This window comes from Euleptes europaea, chromosome 3, assembly GCF_029931775.1.
Source record: "Euleptes europaea isolate rEulEur1 chromosome 3, rEulEur1.hap1, whole genome shotgun sequence".
NCBI lineage: Eukaryota > Metazoa > Chordata > Lepidosauria > Squamata > Sphaerodactylidae > Euleptes > Euleptes europaea.
In genome coordinates this window covers 16,145,217-16,168,669 of record NC_079314.1, presented here as the reverse complement: position 1 = coordinate 16,168,669, position 23,453 = coordinate 16,145,217, and the positions used below count along the sequence as shown (strand labels likewise).

The following is a 23,453-nucleotide window of genomic DNA, read 5'->3' as shown; positions in this document are numbered from 1 at the left end:
TTCAGCTGATCCACACCCCATCTTGTCTAAGGGGTTTTTTGTTGTTGTTTTTTAACTTGCTAGGACATTTTGAACAGATGGATTCCTGGTTCTGATGTATTGCATCTGGGAAATGTTTGCATGCCTGCAATATGCTGGGTAATCTATTGGGAACAAAATCCTACAGGCGTCTTACTTTAAAAACAGCTGAAATGGAAGTGAAAGAAAAATTAGCAGTGCTGCAGTCATTATGTATTTGTAAGGTATGCACACAGGACTTCAAGTACATGACAGGCATTTTTAAAAGAAAATAAAACAAGCTCTGTACCTTTAAGAGCTGTATGCCAGGCAGAAATTCAATGGGTGAAATTTTTCCACTATAAATGAACTTTTTTGGGGGGTGATAGCTGGATCTCCTGCAATATATTCAAATTACATTTATTTAATTAATTCATTTAGAGATATTTTATGCTGCCTCTCCAAGAACCTGCCTGTGGCAGGTATTTAAAGAAAACAGAAATTGATAATATGGAAAGTCCTTTGCAACTGAAAGAACAAAATCTACTGCTCATTGTTAAGAAAAATCTCCTTCAATACCAAATGCACTGGATGTTCACTTTTTTCCAGGAAACGTGACTGGTGAGGAGAGTGCGCTGGTGATGTTACAGATGCTGGGCAATCGATGCTAGGCACAGCCAGCTTTTCGCATTCCAGCTGGAACACTTTAAAAACCTGCAGTGGGTTTCTCCAGAGTTCATCCCCAGAGAAAAAGAGGGCTTGTTTGGATCTAACATAATGAGTGGGGACGGGCTGTGGCTCAGTGGTAGAGCATCTGCTTGGCATGCAGAAAGTCCCAGGTTCAGTCCCCGGCATCTCCAGTTAAAGGGTCTAGGCAGGTGGGTGATGTGAAAGACCCCTGCCTGAGACCCTGGAGAGCTGCTGCCGGTCTGACTTGGATGGACCAAGGATCCGATTCAGTATAAGGCAGCTTCATGTGTTCATGTGGTTACACGTTGGGATGGCCAACACTGATGTTCATTAAATACATTATGTTTGAACCAGATTCCTGGTAGGGCAGAGGTTTCACAAAACCAGATCGTCTGGGATCTTCTAGCAGGCCCTGGATCGCTATCAACAGAAGAGTGTTTACAGGGCCGTTTTACGATACCAAGATGTCGTCCTGCAATGCCAAATGTGTTGTGGCTTTCTAAGCGGGTGTTTGCACCTGTGGGGTGTGACGTCACTCTCCGACGGCTGAGTGCAATGTGATGAATTGTCACCAGATGGCACCAGAAAACTATCTTCCGTAGTGCCCACTTAAGAACGTACACAGAGCCCTGCTGGGTCAGACCAGCGGTCCACCTAGTCCAGCATCCTGCCTCAAACAGTGACCAACCGGTTGGCCTGGCACAGGACACAGAGGCCAATGCCTTCCCCTGATGTTGCCTCCTCATAATGGTATTCAGAGGTTGACTGCCTCTAGATGTGGAGTTTCCCTTTAGTCACCATGGCTACTAGCTGTTGATGGACCTCACCTCCATGAATCTGTCTAACCCCCCCCCTTGGGCTAGTCACATCTCTCTTAGAGCTCTCAGTCCCACCTACCTCACAGGGTGTCTGTTGTGGGGAGGGGAAGGCGATTGTAAGCCAGTTTGAGTCTCTCTTAAGTGGTAGAGAAAGTCGGCATATCCTCCACGTGGTCTGCCTGCCTATACATATTATCTGACAACTCCTCGTCTTTGTAGAGCTTTTTGCTTGGCTAGATTGAATGCTAACCCTTCTATGGTAATGCAGGGCAGAATTCTGAATATACCATACTCAGACAGGATCTGCCCTTGCTCTTCTGGCTCTATTGACTCATGAGCCCATGCCCTTTTGGAATGCCGCTTTTACGAGGAACTTCGATCGCACTATATTTCCCCCCTTTTAACATACAAATCCAATGCCTCTGTGACTGACATAATGCCTTTTTTACTAAGCGATAGGGACCCCAAGGCCACATTGTCAGTGGCAAGATTTGTTTCAGTCCTTATATCCCTCCAACACTAGATATATGCTGCTCAAGATCAATTGATCAAGGAGCTTCTAAGGCAGGGGTGGGGAACGTCAGGCCCGGGGGCCATATAAGGCCCGCAAAATCATTTGGTCTGGCCCTTCATGTGTCCTGGCAGATCTCTAGCTCAGAAGGATGCTGCCCTGCCTGAATCTCTTGGGCCCAGCTGGGGACAGCAGAGCTCAAAAGCGAGTGGCTCTATGTGGCCGACACTCGGAGCCGTCTCGGGTTGCACCTCTTGGCTAAATGTTTGACCAAATATAGCAGGCTAATTTTTAAGCTGATAATTTTGTGTGGCCCACGAATGATGTTATAAATATCCAAATGGCCCTTGGCAGAAGAAAGGTTCCCCACCCCTGTTCTAAGGGATAAAAGGAAAGAAAGTCGGCATATAAAAAACCAACTCTTCTTCTTCTGTTAAAGTTATCTGTGCTCATGGCCATCATTACATCCACTGGCAGGGAATTCCACAATTTAATTACCCATTGAGTAAAGAAGTAATTCCTTTTTGTCTGTCCTGAAATCTATTGCCCGTCAACTTCATTGGGTTCATCTGACTGTACCCCAACAGCGGAGAGCATATATGCTCGCTAGATTAAATGTATTACCATCTATATGGAAGATTTAATAAAGTTCCATATCTGGATCGGGTCTGCCCATGTGGAGAAGGCGACATAGAAACAGTTTCACATATCCTCCTTAAGTGTCCACTCTACGATAGGGGCCGTTCCAGTCTCATAGACCCATTACTTGCTGATAGGGAATGGTTACCTACCAATTCAAAGGTGTCCTACCTTATGACCACGCAGGATACAACAATTATTGACTCGGTGGCAAGGGTTTTTTTTTTTGCTTGTAATTAGAGAATGTGGTTTCTACTCTGCACCATATAATGGTTAACTCAGGATTAAATAACCAGGTAACCAATCTAGAGGGATTTGTATGTTCTTATAAAAATGATTTTATAGTAGACTTTACCATATGATACCTGCATACTTTATATCATGGTTTTACTGTAAACGCCACCGTACGTTTTCCCTTTTAATGCCAATAAAGGCTTGGGTGCCTCTGAGTTCTACTATTATGGGAGAGGGAGGGGGGAAACCCTGTACCCACTTTCTCTGGCCCATGCATAAATGTATAAATGTCTGTCATCCCCCCCCCACCCGCAGCCATCTTTTTCTAAAATTAAAAAAACAAACATATTTTTTCTTTCTTCTGCCTTCCCTCATAAAAACGTGCTCCGACCACTTGATCATCTCGGTCTCCCTCTTCTGTCCTTTCCCCAGCTCTGCAATATCCTTCCCGAGATACGGCAACCAGAACGAATAATGCACACATTATTCCAAAGTGCGTCAGGGCAGCCTTGGGTCCATATTGGCCCAAGGCCACTGTACTAGGAGGCTCTGGCCAACGAGCTTTCTCTTGTTCCTCAGAGGGCCATTGTGAAGATGAAGACAGCCTCCACACGAGCGACTCGGACACGAGGTACACATTTGAGAGGGAAACGCAATTCAAACAGAGCTGCTTGACACACCGAGTCATCCTTCCGCTGCACGCTGCGTTGGTCAGGCCGCACCTGGAGTATTGTGTGCAGTTGTGGAGGCCTCACCGCAAAAAGGATGTGGACCGAATCGAGCGGGTGCAGAGGAGAGTGGCGAGGATGATCGGGGCCTGGAGACCAAGCCCTACGAGGAAAGGCTGAGGGACTTGGGCATGTTCAGCCTGGAGAAGAGGAGGCTGAGGGGGGGGACATGACTTTGACAGTGGAATCGGCTCCCTAGGGAGGTGGTGCGCTCCCCCTCACTGGCGGTCTTTAAGCAGAGGCTGGGCAAACAGGTGTCAGGGATGCTCTAGGCTGATCCTGTATTAAGCAGGAGGTTGGACAAGATGGCCTGCACGGCCCCTTCCATATCTATGATTCTATGAGTCAGTCCACTAGGCCGTCTGTTATGACTGACCCTAGTTTTCAACAGTGTTTCCTCTCAAGCTCCTTTTAACTGGAAACGGCGGGCTGGACCAGAGAGCTTTCACAGAGCTTGGTTTCGCCCTGCGCACCCTACAACAGACACGCTGCTAAGTTGTCTCGATCGCACGCAGCATCTGAATAAGCGCCAAGCCATTACTGTGTGCGGTGCCTTCCCTACCAGAATCTGGAAAGGCATTCAGGAGGGGACAAACCGCAATGGCTCCCCCTCCAAGCCCATTCTCTGCCTTCCTTTCTTCTTAGACCCACATTGACATCTTCCCTTGCCAAACTCTATCGGTTTTGGCACTCCTACGTTGTTTTTCCACACGGGTACGTCTCCTTTCCTCGCCCTCCGAGGAATGACTCACTCCCAGCCAAACAGGTGAAATCCAGTCATCTTTATTTATGAACAAACCCTATTCTATCGTGATGGGGGCCGGTCCTAGAGACCGGCCCCAGGGGTCTGAGGAGAGGAGAGAGCATGGTGGTCTCCCAGGAGCCAAAATGGCGTCGCGCCGGCTGGTTCCGGGAAGGAAATGCTTCCGGAGGGAGGAGAGGACAGGAACGGTGCCACCGTAGATGGAATCCGTCTGTCCCAAGATTGGGAAGCAAATTCCCACAAGAGATGTGGGGAGAAGAGGGGAGCGCGACTAACAAATTTCAGGCGTGTGGGGAGCAGAAGAAGCACCCTCAAGAACTATGATCGCATTTCTGCCTCTCTTTAGCAAGAGAGCCCTTGAAGGGAATATCCTGTAAGAAAATTGAGTTAGTGGCTCCTCTTAAGACAGTAGTATCTGGGGTTCTACCCTATAGGAACACAACGGACATTTTGCCCAACAAGGGCTTGTGTGGCGACGCTGAGACATGGCGTCCCCTCTGTGGGTCAGGCATTAGAACCACGTAGGTGGCTGCCATTTTGAACCCTTTTCTCTATTCCCGTTTGCTGGAAGCGGAGACACAAAGGTAGAGGCTTAACTCAAGGTGTGTAGGGGGGGGAGTGGGACGCAGGTCAGTGAAACTGCAGGGGCCTCCTCTCCTCAGACCCCCAGAAAGTGCTGGTGGCAAAGTCACCGAAAGAACTCGAAGCGCAAGAAAATGTGCAAAAATCCAGAAAGCGCGAGTGCCCGCAAACGGAAAGAGGCCGCGGGCTGGCACCGGGAGGGCCGCGAGAGGGGGCTCGCCAAGCTTTTGCATTGTGTGTGCAAGCAGCCATGCCCCGCTTTTCCCGTCATGCATTGCGGCAGGGGCGACGCCGGCTTGCTGCAGGCGGAGGAGGAGGGGGCGCGTCTAAAAGAGCAAGGTGCCCCATCGGGAAGAACCACCCGTTTGAAAGACACATTTGTCTGTCCCTGGGCGGCTGGATATAGAGCTCTGTTATTAAAAATAGCATGCTTTGTTAACGAAACGGCCGTGCGGTGGGGGGGGAGGGTTTTTTTTGAGGCTGCTTGGCTCCAGATCAGCTCTTCTCAGGGACCGCCAATGCTTCTGCTGAGTCACTCGCCCCCTCCTCTGCTCTCTGTCAAAGCCTCATTCCTGGAACAATGTAAACGAACACAGCATTAGATAACCCGCTGAACGACGATAATCTGAAATTCACCATAAGAACATAAGAAAGGCCATGCTGGATCAAACCAAGGTCCATTAAGTCCAGCAGTCTGTTCACACAGTGGCCAACCAGGTGCCTCCAGGAAGCCCACGAACAAGACGACTGCAGCAGCACCATCCTGCCTGTGTTCCATGGCACTTCATATAATAGGCACGCTCCTCTGATAGTGGAGAGAACAGGTATGCATCATGACTAGTACCCATTTTTACTCATAGCCATGAATAGCCCTCTCCTCCATGAACATGTCCACTCCCCTCTTAAAGCCTTCCAAGTTGGCAGCCATCACCACATCCTGAGGCCATACTGAGTCTCAAGCCTGAAAGGGGTTTCTGGTTCTTCGAACAAGTGCTTGTGGCAGATTCCACAAGTGCAGGTTCTGAGAAGATCGTAGCATCGTGAAGGATTGCCTTCTCCCACCCATCCACTCTGGTCGTCTTCGGAGGCCCTGCTTCGGCGACCCCCACTGTCTGAGGATAGACGGGTGGCAACCTGAGAAGGGCCTTCTCGGTCATGGCACCAAAACTTTGGAACTCCCTCCCCAGGGAGATTCGCCTGTCTCACGTGAACACATGAAGCTGCCTTATACTGAATCAGACCCTTGGTCCATCGAAGTCAGTATTGTCTACTCAGACCGACAGCGGCTCTCCAGGGTCTCGGTTGAGGTCTTTCACATCACCTACTTGCCTAGTCCCTTTAACTGGAGATGCCGGGGATTGAACCTGGGACCTTCTGCATGCCAAGCAGATGCTCTACTTCTGAGCCACAGCCCCTCCCTCTATTGTTGTCTTCTGTCAGTAGGTAAAGACTTTTTTGTGCTATTTGACCACCACCACCACCCCGCCCAATAACTGTTATTGGCCTTCTCCCTAGGTTTTGGTGTTGTGTGTGTTTATATGCTTTGCTCTGGCCTGGCCCAGATTAGCCTGGGCTTGTCAGATCTCAGAAGCTAAACAGGGTCTGCCCTGGTTGGTACTTGGGTGGGAGACCGCCAAGGAGGCAGGCAATGGCAAAGCACCAGTGAATGTCGCTTGCCTTGAAAACTCTATGGGGTCATCATCTTGCTGGTTACAACTGAGGGCAGCCGCGGATGTCATCTTGCTGGCTTCCTTACCCCCTCCCCCACCCATTTCATGCGAATTAAGAATGTTCACCCCCCAATTGCTCATATGAGCCCCATGGCGCAGAGTGGTAAGCTGTAGTACTGCAGTCCAAGCTCTGCTCACGACCTGAGTTCAATCCCGACGGAAGCTGGTTTCAGGTAGCCGGCTCAAGGTTGACTCAGCCTTCCACCCTTCCGAAGTCGGTAAAATGAGGACCCAGCTTGCTGGGGGTAAAGGGAAGATGACTGGGGAAGGCACTGGCAAACCATCCCGTAAACAAAATCTGCCTAGGAAACGTCGAGATGTGATGTCACCCCATGGGTCAGGAATGACCTGGTGCTTGCACAGGGGACCTTTGCCTTTTTCAGCTGTAATCCATGGGGGGACTGTCTGGCTGCAAACGTCTCCGCGGAACTACTTTTATTGCCCCATCTGTTGTTTTAATAGAATTGATTTTTTCATTGTTTTAATTGGAATGAAATGTTGCTATGCCTTTGGGCTGGTTTTAAATGTTGTTACCTGCTCCTGAGCCTGACTTCGGCTGGGGAGGGTAGGATATATCAATTTAATAAATGATGATGATGATGATGATGATGATGATGATGATGATGATGATGATGATGATGATGATAAATCAGCTGGGACTTAATGACACTTGCTGCCACCGCATTTTATTTTTAATGCTTTTAATGCTGAGATGTTTCAACGTGTGACGTTTGCCACCTTGTGGAGCCTATTTGGGTGGAAAGAAGGCTGGATTTTCCCCAGTCCGGTAGCTATTTAAAGGCACAGAAACCCCACTCGGCAAATCAATTGGCAGCCCTGTCCAGAAAACATTCCTCCACCCGTTCCGGACCTGTGGCTGTTTCCCTGGCTCTTTTCACCCAACAAAGGGAAGCAGGGAAAGCAAAATGCAAAACTGTTTCCCTCTGCAGCCTGCGAAAACTGTTTACAGGCTGCAAGAGGCAAAACAGGATTGCTGAAATGGTTTTAAAGGTCCATAAGCCGTCCTGAGCCTGACCTGGTCGGGGAGGGCAGCCTAAAAATCAAATAAATTAAATCAAGTCAAAATGACTAAATGCGATGGTGAGCGGGCAGAGGCCGTTTCGGGATCAGTACCCGAAGCAGAACCGGAAATGCCAGTTTGCAAAACTGGATGCTGGCTTCCTAGTGGTATGGAGAGGATTGCCTGGCAACCGGCGGAAGGGTTGGGGGCAGGGACATGATGGGGGAGTGATGACATCACTTCTGGGGGAAACCCAGAAGCGACAGCGGATAGCTCTAGGAATCACCAGAAACTGGTTTTGCACTTGGAGCGGCAGCAGGCAACGGGAGCTTGGAGTGAGGGATTCACTGTCCTGACCAGGAGGATGGCACCTAGGTATGGATGAAGACCAAAGATTAAATCCTTCTGTCTGCCGATGCAAAACTGTCCCTTATGGGCTGCAGGAGAGCGTGACTTTGGAAGCTGTGAAAAGGACAGTCCCGTCCCATATTTAAGTACCTTCCTGGGGGAAGCCATCCGCAAATAGAGACCATCTGACTGGGCTGCTGTTGCAGCTTAAACAGTGGCCTGCAAAACATTATCAGGCAATCAACAAGATCAGCGTGAAAACCAGCATTCACTGCCAAAGGGGTATTCATGGCTACTAGTCAAAATGGATACTAGTCATGATGCATACCTGTTCTCTCCAGGAACAGAGGAGCATGCCTATTATCTTAGGTGCCATGGGACACAGGCAGGATGGTGCTGCTGCAGTTGTCTTGTTTGGGGGCTTCCTAGAGGCACCTGTTTGGCCACTGTATGAACAGACTGCTGGACTTGATTGGCCTTGCTCTGATCCAGCAGGGCTTTTGATATGTTCTTATGTTCTTAACTGCCACCTCTGGCCCAGTCCGTTATGCTTGACGCTTACGGTTTTCTAGACCTTGAACCTTGTTTGTGGCTCCGTTTGATGCAGATGGATTTGACTCTTTTGCAGGGCTTTTAATATGTACTGAACATCCAGGCTTGACTACTGGAACACATGCTTGGTGGGGCTGCCCTTGAAAATGGTTCGGAAATTCCATCTGTATCAATTACGCTGCTGCCCCAGGATGACGCTGGATGCTATTTTTATATGAGTTACAGCTCTTTTTAATACGGATTGATTTTTTTTATAATGCTGTTCCTTTTATAATTAGGTGATATCTTCCCATTGGTTACACTGCTGCCTGAGGGTGATATTGGATGCTATTTTTATACAGTACACGATGCTTTGTCTGTTTCGTATCATTCATTGATCGTTCTTTTTTTTTATTCAACACATTTGGAGAGGCAGTATGTAAATCTCTCAAATAACTTAAACAAATAGAAGAATCCATCCCATACTGATTGCTGCGTGTGATGGATAAAAACAATGACAGAACTTAAAAATAGATTATTTCAACATTCTGAAGCAGCTGTACTGAACACGCAGGATCTGAAGAAAGGAAAGGGGGAAAAAAATTTGGGGGGGTACATTTGCTTTAGATTCTGGGTCCTTTAGGCATTTGTCTGTCCAGATGTGATTATCTAGGCCAGGGGTGGGGAACCTTTTTCCTGCCAAGGGCCATTTGTACATTTATAACATCATTCGGGGGCCATACCAGGTGTAGATCTCCCGGTGGGGGGGGAGGCTAGGGCTGCCAGGTCTCTGGCCACCACCTGGAGGTTGGCAACCCCAGGGGAGGCCACGCAGAGAAGGCTTGGAGGGCGCCCCCACTCCCCCGGTCCTCCCCCCTCCCAGGTGGGCCCGAGCAAACGGTGGGCAGGCAGCGGTGGGCCCGAGCAAACGAGGCACCAGGAGGGCACAGCTCGCAGTTGATCAGCAAGGGAGGAAGGAAGGAAAACAGAGAAAGAGGAAAAGGAGAGAGGGAGAAAGAAATGGAAAGAGGGGGAGAAAGAAAAGGACGGAGGGAGAGAGACAAAGAAAGAGACAGAAAGAGAGGGAGAGAGAAAAGCCTTCCCCCCACACCCACACCCGCCAACCCCACGCGACCTGGCCCCAGGCTCCATGCCCTCCCCCCCAAGTCCACAAAAGGCCCCCCAAAGCCCGATCAGCTCCTGTGAGCATGCTCTGCCTCCGGGAGCCGCGGGCCTCTTTCCCCCCTCCCTCTCGCTGCTCAACAGCCGACAGGCAGCGAGAGGGGCTTACAGTGTGCCCTGGCGTTCCTGCACGCTGCGGCTATAGGGGGCAGCCTTGGGGAAGCATCCCTCCCCCTCCTCTTGCCGACCAACAACCGTTGGCAGGGCCCCGGAGCTCCCAAGGGCAACAAAAAAATTCCTCGGGGGCCGCATACGGCCCCCGGGCCTGAGGTTCCCCATCCCTGATCTAGGCCCAGCTCAGAGCATGAGGAATGAATTGGGAAGCCCTTTCATGCAAAGTAAGAAAATGTTTTGGAAAAGACTTAATGCCTGCTTAATTAATCATACGCCCTGACCTGGGTAGACCAGGCTAGCCGGATCTTGTCAGATCTCGGAAGCTAAGCGGGGTCGGCCCCGGTCAGTATTTGGATGGGAGACCACAAAGGAAGTCCAGGACCGGGATGCGGAGGCAGGCAATGGCAACCCACCTCTGAACATCTCTTGCCTTGAAAACCTCATGGGGTCGCCATGACTTGACTGCACACACACAAAAAGTGAATTGCATCTCTGTTTATATCCTTTGATAACATCCATATTGGGATCTAGTGCAGTGAAGTAATTATATTGAGGTACTTAGGGTTCGAGAGACCCAGGTTCAAATCCCCACTCTGACACAAAAGCTTGCTGGGTGACCTTGGGCCAGTCACCCTCACTCAGCCTCTCCTACCTCACAGGGTGGTTGTTGCAAGGATAAACATTGCCCATCAGTGGTTCTAAACATTTTAAGCCACACTTTAACATTCATAACCAGGCTAGTTTACGGTAATGCAGTAAAGTGTTTCCCACTCTTTCAAATCTTCCCTACAGCAGAGCGAAGATTCTCAGCTACGTTGGGAATAAAGTTTCTTTATTGCAGATCGGTTGAACTAGGATCGAAGGGCACAGTCCTGCACCTTGACGTGTCTACTGAACTGCTGTGGAGTTATTCCACACAGAGAAACACATGGCTGTCTGCTGGGTAAAAAAAGGGAGATGCATGAGGTGCAGAAAGTCCTAGGTTCTACAAGCTTTAAAAAACTGGTATCAAGATTAAGCCCCACAAGCCTTAAAAAACTGGTATCAAGACTAAGCCCTACAAGGAAAGGCTGAGGGAACTGGGAATGTTTAGTCTGGAGACGAGGAGGCTGAAGGGGGACTCAGTATATGAAGGGCTGTCCCTTAGACAAGGGCAGGGAGCTGTTCCTGTTGGCATCAGAGGATAGGACCTGCAATAATGGGTTGAAATTACAGGTGGAAAGGTACCAGCTGGATATTAGGGGGAAACTTTTTACAGTAACAGTAGATTCGGCTGCCTTGGGAGGTGGTGAGCTCCATCTCACTGGCAGTCTTTAAGCAGAGGCTGGACAAACACTTGTCAGGGATGCTCTAGGCTGATCCTGCATTGAGCAGGGGATTGGACTAGATGGCCTGTATGGCCCCTTTGAACTCTTATGATTCTTTGAAAATGTCTGATATCATTCAATAAACTAATCATTTGTCTCTTAGAGATTCAGAACATGGTCCTTTGACATCAGAGGTGTCTCCCCAGACTGACAGCTGCTCTTCATGATCCTAAGGCAAAGAAGGATATTTCTGCTACTCCGCAAAATCCTTTTAGCAAGAGATGCCAGGGATTAAGTCTAGAACCTCCTATAAGTAAAACATTGCATTGATTTATTTATATCCTGCTTTTCTCCCCAACGGAGACTCAAAGAGGCTTCGGACATCGTTCTCTCCCCCCCCCCCTTCCATTTTCTCACAAAGACGACCTTGTGAGATAGGTTAGCCTGAGAGTGTGTGACTGGCCCAAGGTCATCCAGCGAGCTTCTATGGCAAAGTGGGGGTTCGAACCCGGCTCCCCCTGGATCCTAGGATGACACTGTCCGCTAGGCCGCGCTGGCTTGCGCGAGGCTGTATGGCAGGGTGCTCTACCGCTGAGCCGCAACCCCTCCCCACAGCTGTAACAATAGTAACGAAAAATTACCTGCCAACCGGGCATCCCTGTATCCACTGACGGTCCTGCATGGCTATTCTGCTACCTGCACCCCTGTACAGTTTTCCTTGCTTTCTGACGTTATGGCTACATACTCAGAGCTGTTGGTAAACAGAGAGAGAGAAATAAAAAGGGTTATGTGAGGAGTGGGCTCAGTCCTATTTTTTCCCCCTCTTCTATAGTTCTAATCATTGGGTTTTGAGATGGCCGTTTTGCCAAAAGTCGCCCAACGAATCCCTTGAGGGCTCCTAAAAAACGCCTCACACATCTTCCAAGGCTCTAGCTAAGGTACAAAAGAGAGGAAGAGTTGGTTTTTATATGCCAACTTTCTCTACCCCTGAAGGGAGAATCAAACCGGCTTGCAATCACCTTCCCTTCCCCTCCCCACAACAGACGCCCTGTGAGGTAGGTGGGGCTGTGACTAGCCCAAGGTCACCCAGCTGGCTTCCTGTGTAGGAATGGGGAAACCAACCCGGTTCACCAGATTAGCCTCCGCCGCTCATGTGGAGGAGTGGGGGATCCAACCCGGTTCTCCAGATTAGCCTCCACCGCTCATGTGGAGGAGTGGGGGATCCAACCCGGTTCACCAGATTAGCCTCCGCCGCTCATGTGGAGGAGTGGGGGATCCAACCCGGTTCTCCAGATTAGCCTCCGCCGCTCATGTGGAGTGGGGGATCCAACCCGGTTCTCCAGATTAGCCTCCACCGCTCATGTGGAGGAGTGGGGGATCCAACCCAGTTCACCAGATTAGCCTCCGCCGCTCATGTGGAGGACTGGGGGATCCAACCCGGTTCTCCAGATTAGCCTCCGCCGCTCATTTGGAGGAGTGGGGGATCCAACCCGGTTCACCGGATTAGCCTCCGCCGCTCATGTGGAGGAGTGGGGGATCCAACCCGGTTCTCCAGATTAGCCTCCGCCGCTCATGTGGAGGAGTGGGGGATCCAACCCAGTTCTCCAGATTAGCATCCGCCGCTCATGTGGAGGAGTGGGGAATCCAACCCGGTTCACCAGATTAGCATCCGCCGCTCATGTGGAGGAGTGGGGAATCCAACCCGGTTCTCCAGATTAGAGTCCACCGCTCCTAACCACTACACCACGCTGGCGCTCACATGTCCAGAACAGAACAAAGCACGTGTCTGGAACAGAAGCGTTCCTCGATTAAATCTGATATTCCACCTTTCGTTTCTGTCCGAAGTGAGTCGCGGAGGAGCCGTCCACTGAAAAGGCCCTTGGCCAGCGTCCCATTATTCCACACACCATCCTCTCCCATCTCTTCCTGCTGTATCGCCCCACTCCTCCACTCCCTCTTGCTCTCCTTCCTGGATCCCACCCCCACAAACCTCTGCCGTCCCTTCTATTAGCCACCCCCCCCGGAGGCTTACGCATTCTCCTGGGCAGCCGCTTCCGTTGCCGCAGCGATCTTCTTGTAGCAATAGACCATCTCCGCTACCAGCCAGATGGTCAGGACCACGATGAGAACGTACATCATGATCTCGGAGACGATGGACGCCATGTCCCGGTTTGCTGGGGAACGGAAGGGCAGCGATGAGGACGTGCAGAAGTGTGTGTGTGTGTGTGTGTTAAGTGCCGTCAAGTCGCTTCCGACTCATGGCGACCCTACGAATGAAAGTCCTCCAAAATGTCCTATCTTTGACAGCCTTGCTCAGATCTTGCAAATTGAGGGCTGTGGCTTCCTTTATTGAGTCAGTCCATCTCTTGTTGGGTCTTCCTCTTTTCCTGCTGCCCTCAACGTGCAGAAGACACTGACACAAACCCACACGCAGCTAATACACATTCCTAGTTTCACTTGTTGTGGGCCTGCCACGCTAGAAAAGGTCCGCCTGGGCAAAGCAGACTCCCCCCGCCCCCCATTTAGGCTTGGGTGTGGCCTGGTTGTTACTGCTGGCAGATTTCTTTTCATTCATTCATTTATACCCCGCTTTTGTCCCAGAAGGGACCCAAAGCAGCTTACATCATTCTCCGTCCTCGGTTTTCTCCTCAAAACAACCCTGTGAGGTACATTAGGCTAAGCGTGTGGGACCGGTCACTAGGATTGCCAACCTCCAGGTGGTGGCTGGAGATCTCCTGCTATTACCTCTGATCTCCAGGTGACAGAGACCAGCTCACCTGGAGAAAAGGGCTGCTTTGGAAGGTGGACTCTATGGCATTATACCCCATTGAAGTCCCTCCCCTCCCCAAACCCCACCCACCTCAGGCTCCAGCCCCAAAATCTCCAGGTATTTCCCAACCCGGAGCTGGCAACCCAACTGGTCACCCAGCAAACATCCATGGCAGCCGTTCAAGACCTAGGCTGGGACCCAAATATTTGAAGGACCGTCTCCTTCCATATGTCCCTGTGCGCCATCTATGGTCATCAGGAAACCATTTTTGGCAACCCCAGCACCTAGGGTGGGCCGTCTGGCATTGTCCAGAGCAGCACTTTAAAAATGGAAACCATTTTATAACTATGTCGAGACTCAAAGTGAAAAATCAGACAATAATTAGTGGTATTACTTTAATTTTATCTTTAGAAAATTATTTGGTTCGTTAACGTATTAACTAGATGATAGTGATTATTTTTGAATATGTTATCTAACTTGCCCAAATATTGAAATGCAGAGGAATGTCATCTGCTTGATTTGCATTAGAATTTTCATTTTTAGTTTTCTAACGATATGTTAGATGCTTATATTTTCCCCTTTTCCCCATTTTCCTTTTGTACCCCTTTTATACTTTATAAAATATTTTTTTTAAACCACAGCATTTTCTTCATGTGGAAGCAGACATTATCAGATGGGCAGAATCTCTTTGATAGGTTCTTGTTTGCTCCTTATTATCATAACACATTGTGACTGAAAGCTGCCACAAAGAGTGTTGCCAACTTTGGGTTGGGAAATCCCTGGAGATTTGGAGGGGGTGGAGCCTGGGGAGGACAGGGTTTTTTTTGGGGGGGGGAGCTCAGCAGGGTATAATACCATTCCAAAGCTGTCAGTTTCTCCAAGGGAACTAATCTCTGTAGTCTGGAGATCAGTTGCAATTCCAGATCTTAGCCAGGCCACTTAGCTAAAAATGTTAAAGAAGAAGAGTTGTTTTTTATATGCTGACTTTCTCTACCTTTTAAGGAAAATCAAACTGGTTTACAATCACCTTCTCTTCCTCTCCCCACAACAGACATCTTATGAGATAAGTGAAGCTGAGAGAGTTCAGAGAGAACTGTGACTTGCCCAAGGTCACCCAGCAGGCTGCATGTGGAGGAGTGGGGAAAACAACCCAGTCCTCCAGATCAGAATCCACCACTCTTAACCACGCCACACTGGCCCTTAGTATTCTGCCATGCCAAATTAAGATTCTCTCTCTCTCTCTCTCTCTCTCTCTCTCTCTCTCTCTCTCTCTCTCTCTCTCACACACACACACACACACACACACACACACACACACAGATTTAATTGAACTTTAGTTGATGAACGTACTGCTTAAACAAATACATACGAAGACTTTTCAGCAGGCTCTGCTCCAGGCCATGTTTCCCTCTTCCTCCTCCCCACTCAGCCAAATCCTCCCCCCCCCGTCTCCTTTTCATCAAACTTTGTGCTTACCCTTGTCCACCACCCCGACATGAATCGTCTTGTTGACCAAGACGTTGTGGAAGAACATATCCCCAAAGTTCAGCGTGCGGTTGACGGTGCAGACATACTCGCCCGCGTGACTGTAGCTCACGTTAAGTATGAAAATGGACACGTCCTGTAAATCCGGCACTTTCTTGGTGCCGTTCCATACAACCAGACCCTCGAAGCGCTCGTCCACCACTTCTAGCTTGTTTTCGTTGTCATAGTGAAGGATCTGGAGGTGGGTAAGATGGTAGGGGGCTGCGTCAGATCCAGAAGAAACAGAACCTCTCCCCGCATGGAAATAAAACCATGGCCCAGGCTAACCTGATCTGGTCAGATCCCCGAAGCCAAGCAGGGTCGGCCCTGGTTAGCACTTGGATGGGAGACCACCAGGGAAGTCCAGGGTTGCTATGCATTGGCAGGCAATGAAGAACCACCTCTGAACATCTCTTGCCCTGAAAACCTTAGGGCAGCAGTGTCGAACTCAACTGTTACGAGGACTGGATATGACATAAATGTCACTTGGCCGGGCCATGCCTTGCCTACCCAGATCGGGAGTGAGGCGGCTGCTTCGGTTGGCTCGCAGGGCAGATAAGAGCTCTCAAGGATCCGGATCTGGTCTGCAGGCCTTATGTTTGACACTTCTGCCTTAGGGGGTCACTGTAAGTTGGCTGTGACTTGACTGCACTTTCCAGCAGCGCTCAAAAATGGTAAGGCTGGTGAGGTGCTGTGTTGGTATGATCCCAGGGCAAGGTAGGAAGGCACACAGACATAGAGTTGGAAGGGACCACAAGGGACATCTAATCCAACCCCCTGCACAATGCAGGAAATTCACAACTACCTCCCCCCCACGCCCCCAGTGACCCCTACCCCATGCCCAGAAGATGGCCAAGATGCCCTCCTTCTCATGATCTGCCTAAGTTCACAGAATCAGCATTGCTGACAGATGATCTGCCTCTGCTTAAAAACCTCCAGGGAAGAAGAGCCCACCAGCTCCCGAGGAAGCCTGATCCACTGAGGAACCACTCGAACTGTTAGAAAATTCTTCCTAATGTCTAGAAGGAAACTTTGGATTTAATTTCAACCCGTTGGTTATGGTCCGACCTTCTGGGGCAACAGAAAACAACTCGGCACACATGGCACAGCTCTCTTTCTGAAGCCAACCAATTTTGGAAGAGAGTCCTGATGGACCCCTTAGTGATGCCACCTTCAATTCCCGGGCACAACTATTAAAATGTCTCAAAAGCTAGCATTTCCAGTACCATTCAATCTGCTTTCTTTCTTCAACAGGCTGGTCCTTGAGTTTGGTATGCCTCTCCAGGCAAGCAGCTCATGAAAGCCTCCAATTAAGATTGAAGATTTATTTAGGTAATATTTATACCCCATTTTTCTCCCCAGTAGGGACCCAAAAGGGGTTTACAACATCGTTCTGCCCTTCTCCACTTTATCCTCAAAACAACCTTGCAAGGTAGGTTACCTTGAGAAGTGACTGGCCCAAGGGTTACTCAGCCAGTTTCCATGGAAGAGGAGGGGTTCAAACCTGGGTCTCCCAAATCCCCATCTGCCACTCTAACCACTACACCATGTTGGCGCTCAAGAAAGCACGGAGTGTGCATTTTTCAAACATCCAATGTACTATGCAACACTTTGACGAAAAGCATTGTTGCCTAATCCATTTTAGTCCCATCCCCGTCCCCCCACCCCCCGCAAAATGAGAGACGGATATGAGCGGGCACCTCTGGTCTTTTATGCAAGGCTGTTTCACTCGCTGTCACCCCTCCAGTGACTTCAGGTCTTTGTGTTGATTATGTAGAAGAAGAGTTGGTTTTTATATGCTGGCTTTTTCTACCACTTAAGGGAGACTCAAAACGGCTTTCAATCACCTTCCCTTCCCCTACCCACAACAGATACCCTGTGAGGTGGGTGGGGCTGAGAGATCTCTTAAGAGAGCTGTGACTTGCCCAAGGTCACCCAGCTGGCTTCACGTGGAGCAGTGGGGAAACCAACCCAGTTCACCAGATTAGCCTCCGCCGCTCACGTGGAGGAGTGGGGGAATCAAACCTGGTTCTCCTGATCAGAGTCCACCGCTCCAAATCACTGCTCTTAACCACTACACCACGCTGTTTCTGACAGTCAGAGGTCGCCTCGCTCCCCCCCCCCGCATTTCCCAGCGATGTGTCTGCGTTTTCAAATTCATGATAAAACAGGTCTCTGAAAACAAGGGCAAAACGCGGGGAAATGCAGGGGAAGAGCGAGGCAACCTCTGACGGTCACAAATGGCATGCCTAATCCAAACAAAGACCAGGAAGTCGTTGGAGGGGTGACGGTAGTGAGCCACGCTTAAAAGACCTCTGGTTACTGCTGTCTAAAAAACGAGCATTTATTAAATTGACAAGGTCAAATAATTTGGCAGGCCGTCTCAAATTTTAAAGCCAGAACAACTTGGTAGAATCTGCTTACACTATCTCCCCCCCACACACACACACTCAGGGAAAGTTTCGTCTGCCTTTTATCCCTCTAAGAAGAACCTTATGCAGGTGCTTCTACGGTGGTTAATCATTTAAGCAGCTGGCAAAAATAGCCCTGGGAACAGCTCTTTGGAACGCCAAGTACCTGGAAATCAGTACCGAAGACAAGGCCTTTAGAAAGGAATAAAGTAAATACCATTAAACGCTGGGCACATGGAAAAATTGGGGCTGATTAGTCCAATGCATCAAACTGTCTCCTCAAACCATGCAGGTTGCTGAGGAAATGCCCTTCATAGGTGCGTGTCTTATGAGCCAATGTGGTATAGTAGTGTGAACAGTGTCAGACTAGGATCTGAGAGATGCCGCTTTGAGTGTTTGGAAGCCACGGCTAGTGCTGAATGCTGCGGTTAGACTGCTGGTCGGGGCCAGCTACCGGGAGCATACATCCCCAATACGACAGCAATTACACGGTCTACCTAAAGATCTGCTCCTGGACCCAATTTAAGGTTTGGGCTTTGTCCTTTAAAGCCCTGCATGGCTTGGGACCGGGGTATCTGGAGGACCATCTGCTCCCATACGTATTTGCCTGGGAATTAAGATCGCGGGGAGAGGCCCTCCTGACTGTCCCATCAATCAAATCGTTTGGTGGGTACACGAGAGAGGGCCTTTTCAGGAGCAGCCCCACAATTAAGGAACAACCTCCCCACGGAGGTGCGCCTGGGGCCCTCATTGTCAATCTTCAGGAGGCAGTTGAAGACAGTTTTACTTAGGACTGCATTTGATTGATTTAGCTTTTATTATTGGCAGTCCTGATCGAAGCTTTTAAATGGTGATTTTTATGGCAGTTTTTATTGTTGTTTTTAATAATTTTTTGTTTATACTATAAGCTGCCTTGAGTTTTGCAAAGGAGAAGGGATAATAAATGTTTTAAATAAATAAGTAAATATAATTAAAATAAACTGCTGAGCGCCTTTGAGGGCCAAAGGAAATTATTGTGTTGCATTTTTAAGGCCTTAGCAGCACTAGCCTTGAAGCTGATTTTAACTTTAATTACAGTCCAGAATTTTCTGTGCCTCCAAAGCAGCTTCTCTAGAAACTGCCGCTGTCTTTGGTTGCCTTTTTCTGCTTTTCTTTCCATCCTGATACCTCCTTAGCCATAGAAAAAGGAGTCAGAGAGCGGTGCACCTTAGACAGATTTGTATTTTCTGTTGGCTCTGTCCTTTAGCTCCACTCTTTGACCCCCCCGCATGCCGCACAATGCTCTCAGAATCTGCCCAACACGATTCCTAGTGTGGTGATGCCATTTCTTGTTTCTGAGCTGGAAATGACCTTGCAGTGTCGCGTGAAGCTGTTCCCACCCGGCTCAGTTTCTCGCCGGTGGCCAGACAAAACCTAGCAATTATACGAGGGTGATTAGGGGCCTGGAGACCAAGCCCTACAAGGAAAGGCTGAGGGACTTGGGAATGTTTCGTCTGGAAAAAAGGAGGTTGAAGGGGGACATGGTTGCTCTCTTTAAGTATTTGAACGGCTGTCTTCTTTAAGTATTTGAACGGTTGTCACTTAGAGGCGGGCAGGGAGCTGTTCCTGTTGGCAGCAGAGGATAGGACTTGAAATAATAGTATAAATTGCAGGCGGAAAAGGTTTTTTACAGTCAGAGTAGTTCAGCAGTAGAATCAGCTGCCTAGGGAGGTGCTGAGCTCCCCCTCACTGGCGGTCTTTAAGCAGCAGCTGGACAAACACTTGTCAGGGATGCTCTGGGTTGATCTTGAATTGAGAAGGGTTGGACTAGATGGCCTGTTATGGCCCCTTCCAATGATTCTATACTCAGCAAACTCCAGAATACATGGGGAATGGTGCCTGAAGACGGCAGAGTTCAGGGAGGCTGTGATGTCACTTCTGAGTAAGGCTCTAGGCTGCCTCCCCTAGTCTCTATCGTATTTACCACAGAGACCAGAGGAAATTCCTACAGCATGACTATGTGGAGGCCATTTGTTCTCCCACTCCTCAATTCCTCGGGGGGAGGAAGCAGGTCAACCCCCACCCCAGGGATCCCCACCCCATGCAATTAAACGGATGGCCTAACAAGACTGCTTCCCATATCGCTAGCAAAATCATCTGCACAATGTCCCCATCCTTGCGGAACAGGCCCCCCATCTTTGCCCTGTGTGTCGTCCCCCCCATCACCACGGCACCCACCTTGACGAGCTCATCCGTTCCCTGCTCCTTGAAAAACCACTCGGTGAAGGCCACGGCCACCGTCTCGCTCCGCTTCTTGCAAGAGATACATATGATCTTGAAGGTATGGCCCAGCACGGCTTCCGTATGCGAGTCCACCTCCACGCAGCCCCCTTGGCATAACGTCACTGCAAGAGGCAGGCGGGAAAGAAATTACCAACAAAGGGCCAAACAAATGCCTTGCCCATGCCCCATTTCTGCGATGCTGTATTCTCTCTCTCTCTCATCAGCCATCATTTTCTCTGATGGGACTCTGCACGGCTGCTTGACAGGCAGAAATCCCACTGGTTTTCGTTTATAGTTTGGTTGCAGTCCCCCCACCCCCAGGAACAGGGTGGTAAAATTAAACAGGAGTCCAGGGGGCCCGCTGCAGGAGACTGACAAAAGGTACCCCGCACTTTCACAAGTCGGAGCCTCTGAGAAGGCTGCGATCCAAACACGAAGGCGACAGCCCTCCCCGTTGACTGTCCCCAGCTGCGGTTTCTCAGCTGCGCACGGACTGTGCACATGGCTGCTTGTTGGGTGACCTTGGGCCAGCCGCTTTCTCTCACCCAACATACCTCGCAGGGTTGTTTTGAGGATAAACAGAGGTGGTCAGAATGGGGTTGTAAGCCAATTTGGGTGCCCTGTGGGGAGAAAAGCCAGGTAAACATCTCTCAGTTAAGGAACTCAATGCCACAAGGTGTAGTGATACCCACTGAGCTTTGACGGCCTTTTTGGACAGGTTCACAGGTGACAGGTCTATTGCTGGCTATGAGCCATGACAGCTCAATGGACCTTCCATGTGCACAGTCCGTGCGCAGCTGAGAAACCGCAGCTGGGGACAGTCGACGGGGAGGACTATTGCCTTCGTGTTTGGATCGCAGCTTTCTCAGAGGTATCCGACTGACAACTGTTAGACGGGGGTGGATGGACCCTCTCTCTTTATTCATCCTCCTCCTCCTCCTCCTCCATCCTCCTCCTCCATCATCATCATCCCCTCCTTTCCTGACCAGGGTCAGGCTCAGGGCGGTTTACATCCAAACGCAATTTCCAGTCACAATCCGATTAAAATACAGAACCCCCATACAATAAATAAGTATAATTAAAAACCTATTATGCATCTTAACAATTCACCAGATTAAAACCAAGCAATTCAATGATGCCTTTAATATTGGTAATGGCGGCGCTGCAGCCAGACAAAAGGTAGGACTGGCCGATGTAAAAGATGAAGCAGGTGGTGCAGGGAGGCTGGCCATGATGGAGCCATCACTGCCCTCAACCATAGGCCTAGCGCAGGGGTTCCCAACCTTTGTTCACCAGCGTACCCCTTGGCAGAAGAAGAAGAGTTGGTTTTTATAAGGCGACTTTCTCAACCACTTAAGGAAGAATCAAATCGGATTACAATCACCTTCCCTTCCCCTCCCAACAGATACCCTGTGAGGCAAGTGGGGCTGAGAGAGCTCTAAGAGAGCTGTGCCTAGCCCAAGATCACCCAGCTGGCTTCATGTGGAGGAGTGGGGAAACCAACCCGATCCACCAGATTAGCGTCTGCCGCTCATGTGGAGGATAGGGAATCAAACCCGGTTCTCCAGATCAGAGTCCACCGCTCCAAACCACCGCTCTTAACCACTACACCATGCTTTCTCTCAAAGGCAAAAGTTTTACAAAATGGCAGCCCATTTCTATAACTTGTACCCCTTATATTACAAAAAACGTTTGTAATTAATACAGTTGCTGTTATTTCAAATGCCTTTTCCCACCATTATGCAATTTTCCCCCTGCATACACCTAATGCCCTGGTTCATACACCTACACATATGAACCCCATGTGTACCCCAGGTTGGGAATCACTGGCATACTGGAACATCTCTGTCTTGAAGGCCCTGCAGAATTGAGCCAAGTCCCGCAGGGCCCGGGGTCTCATTTGACAAGAGAGTTCCCCCAGGCTGGGGCAAGAACCGAAAAAGCCCTGGTCCTGGTTGAGGACAGCCAGATATTTCTCGGGCCGGGAATCCCTACTATGTTGTTGTTTGATGAGCGCAATGCTCTTTGAGGGGTGTATTGTAAGAGACGGTCCCACAGGTACGAAGGTCCCAGACCATTCAGGGCGGGTAGTTCTCATGTTCCCAGCAGACCAGATGTGGCTTATTCTGGAGTGGAGTTCAAGGAGGATTCAAGAGAGATCAGCTGGCGCCATTAGCAGTGGGAATCTGACCCCACCACCCCGGACTCTCGTAAGCAGCTGTCTCCCAGGTTGTCTGGTGCACGGGTGACAGAGTCCGGCCAATCTGACGTGGCTGATTCCTGGAATATCCCCGACGGTGGGAATCATGGCAGAAAGCACATTGACTTCAAGGGAATGAGAAGGAAGTTACTCTGCTGAGAACTGCACCGTAAAGAGCCTCAAATGCATGGGGATAGGTTAGGGTTGCCAGGTCCCTCTTTGGCACCGGCGGCAGGTTTTTGGGGCACAGCCTGAGGAGGGCGGCGTTCGGGGAGGGACTTCAATGCCATAGAGTCCAATTGCCAAAGCGGCCATCTTCTCCAGGGGAACTGATCTCTTATCGGCTGGAGAGCAGTTGTAATAGCAGGAGATCTCCAGATACTACCTGGCGGTTGGCAACCCTAGGATGGGTGCCATCCTCTGCCCCACTGTGTTTCCCCAGCTCGCGATTCAGGACAGACCTCGGATTCCCCCTTCTCTCCTTCCCACAAAGTATCGGCTAGTGCCAATTACAGCCGCCCGGCGAGGCTGGCCGTGGCAAGCTCTGACTAATGCAGCCGCAACGCGTGTTGCCAGCACCCACCAGCTCCTTAACCCGCCATAACCCCATTAGCGGAGCTTCGCTTGTGGTTGGCAGGAGGGGGGAAGCAGGGACGCAGCCGTGCTCCCCAGAATGCTTTGGGAGGGTTGGAAGAGGGCCCAGTGGGGCAGGATGAATCGGAGGCGTTGCGAGGGAAGGAATGGGGAGGAAGGGTTCCCGCGCCAGCCAGAGACATTCATGCCCACACACGGGGGGTGGGGGAATATACACTACAAACAAAAATATCCCACTCGACCCAAAGAGGTGTACAACGTTCTTCTCTTCATCTCCATTTTATCCTCGCAATAAACGACCTTGTCCGTTGGGTGGTGGTGGAAAGGTCCTTCAACTTATGGTGGGCCGGCAGGATTTTCAAGGCCAAAGACAAACAAGAGATGGTTGCCATTGCCTGCCTCTGTGCAGCGACTCTGGACTTCCAGTCTCCCATCTAAGTAGTAACCAGCTCCGACTCTGCTTGGCTTCCGAGATCTGATGAGACTGGGCTAGCCTG

At 50.0% G+C, this 23,453-nt stretch overlaps 1 protein-coding gene across 1 annotated transcript in view; it reads right to left on the bottom strand.

Annotated features, from left to right (window-relative positions):
* Positions 1 to 5,435: 5,435 nt before the first annotated feature.
* SCN1B (sodium voltage-gated channel beta subunit 1) overlaps positions 5,436 to 23,453 on the bottom strand; it is a 43,209-nt gene continuing 25,191 nt past the window's right edge. Inside the window, exons 2-6 of the mRNA XM_056845874.1 lie at positions 20,118 to 20,284; positions 15,442 to 15,685; positions 13,228 to 13,369; positions 11,837 to 11,946; positions 5,436 to 5,534 (exon numbers count right to left, since the gene is read on the bottom strand). Of these exons, the coding sequence (XP_056701852.1) occupies positions 11,880 to 11,946; positions 13,228 to 13,369; positions 15,442 to 15,685; positions 20,118 to 20,284 (620 nt within the window). The 3' untranslated portion in view covers positions 5,436 to 5,534; positions 11,837 to 11,879. The remainder of the gene's footprint in view (positions 5,535 to 11,836; positions 11,947 to 13,227; positions 13,370 to 15,441; positions 15,686 to 20,117; positions 20,285 to 23,453) is intronic.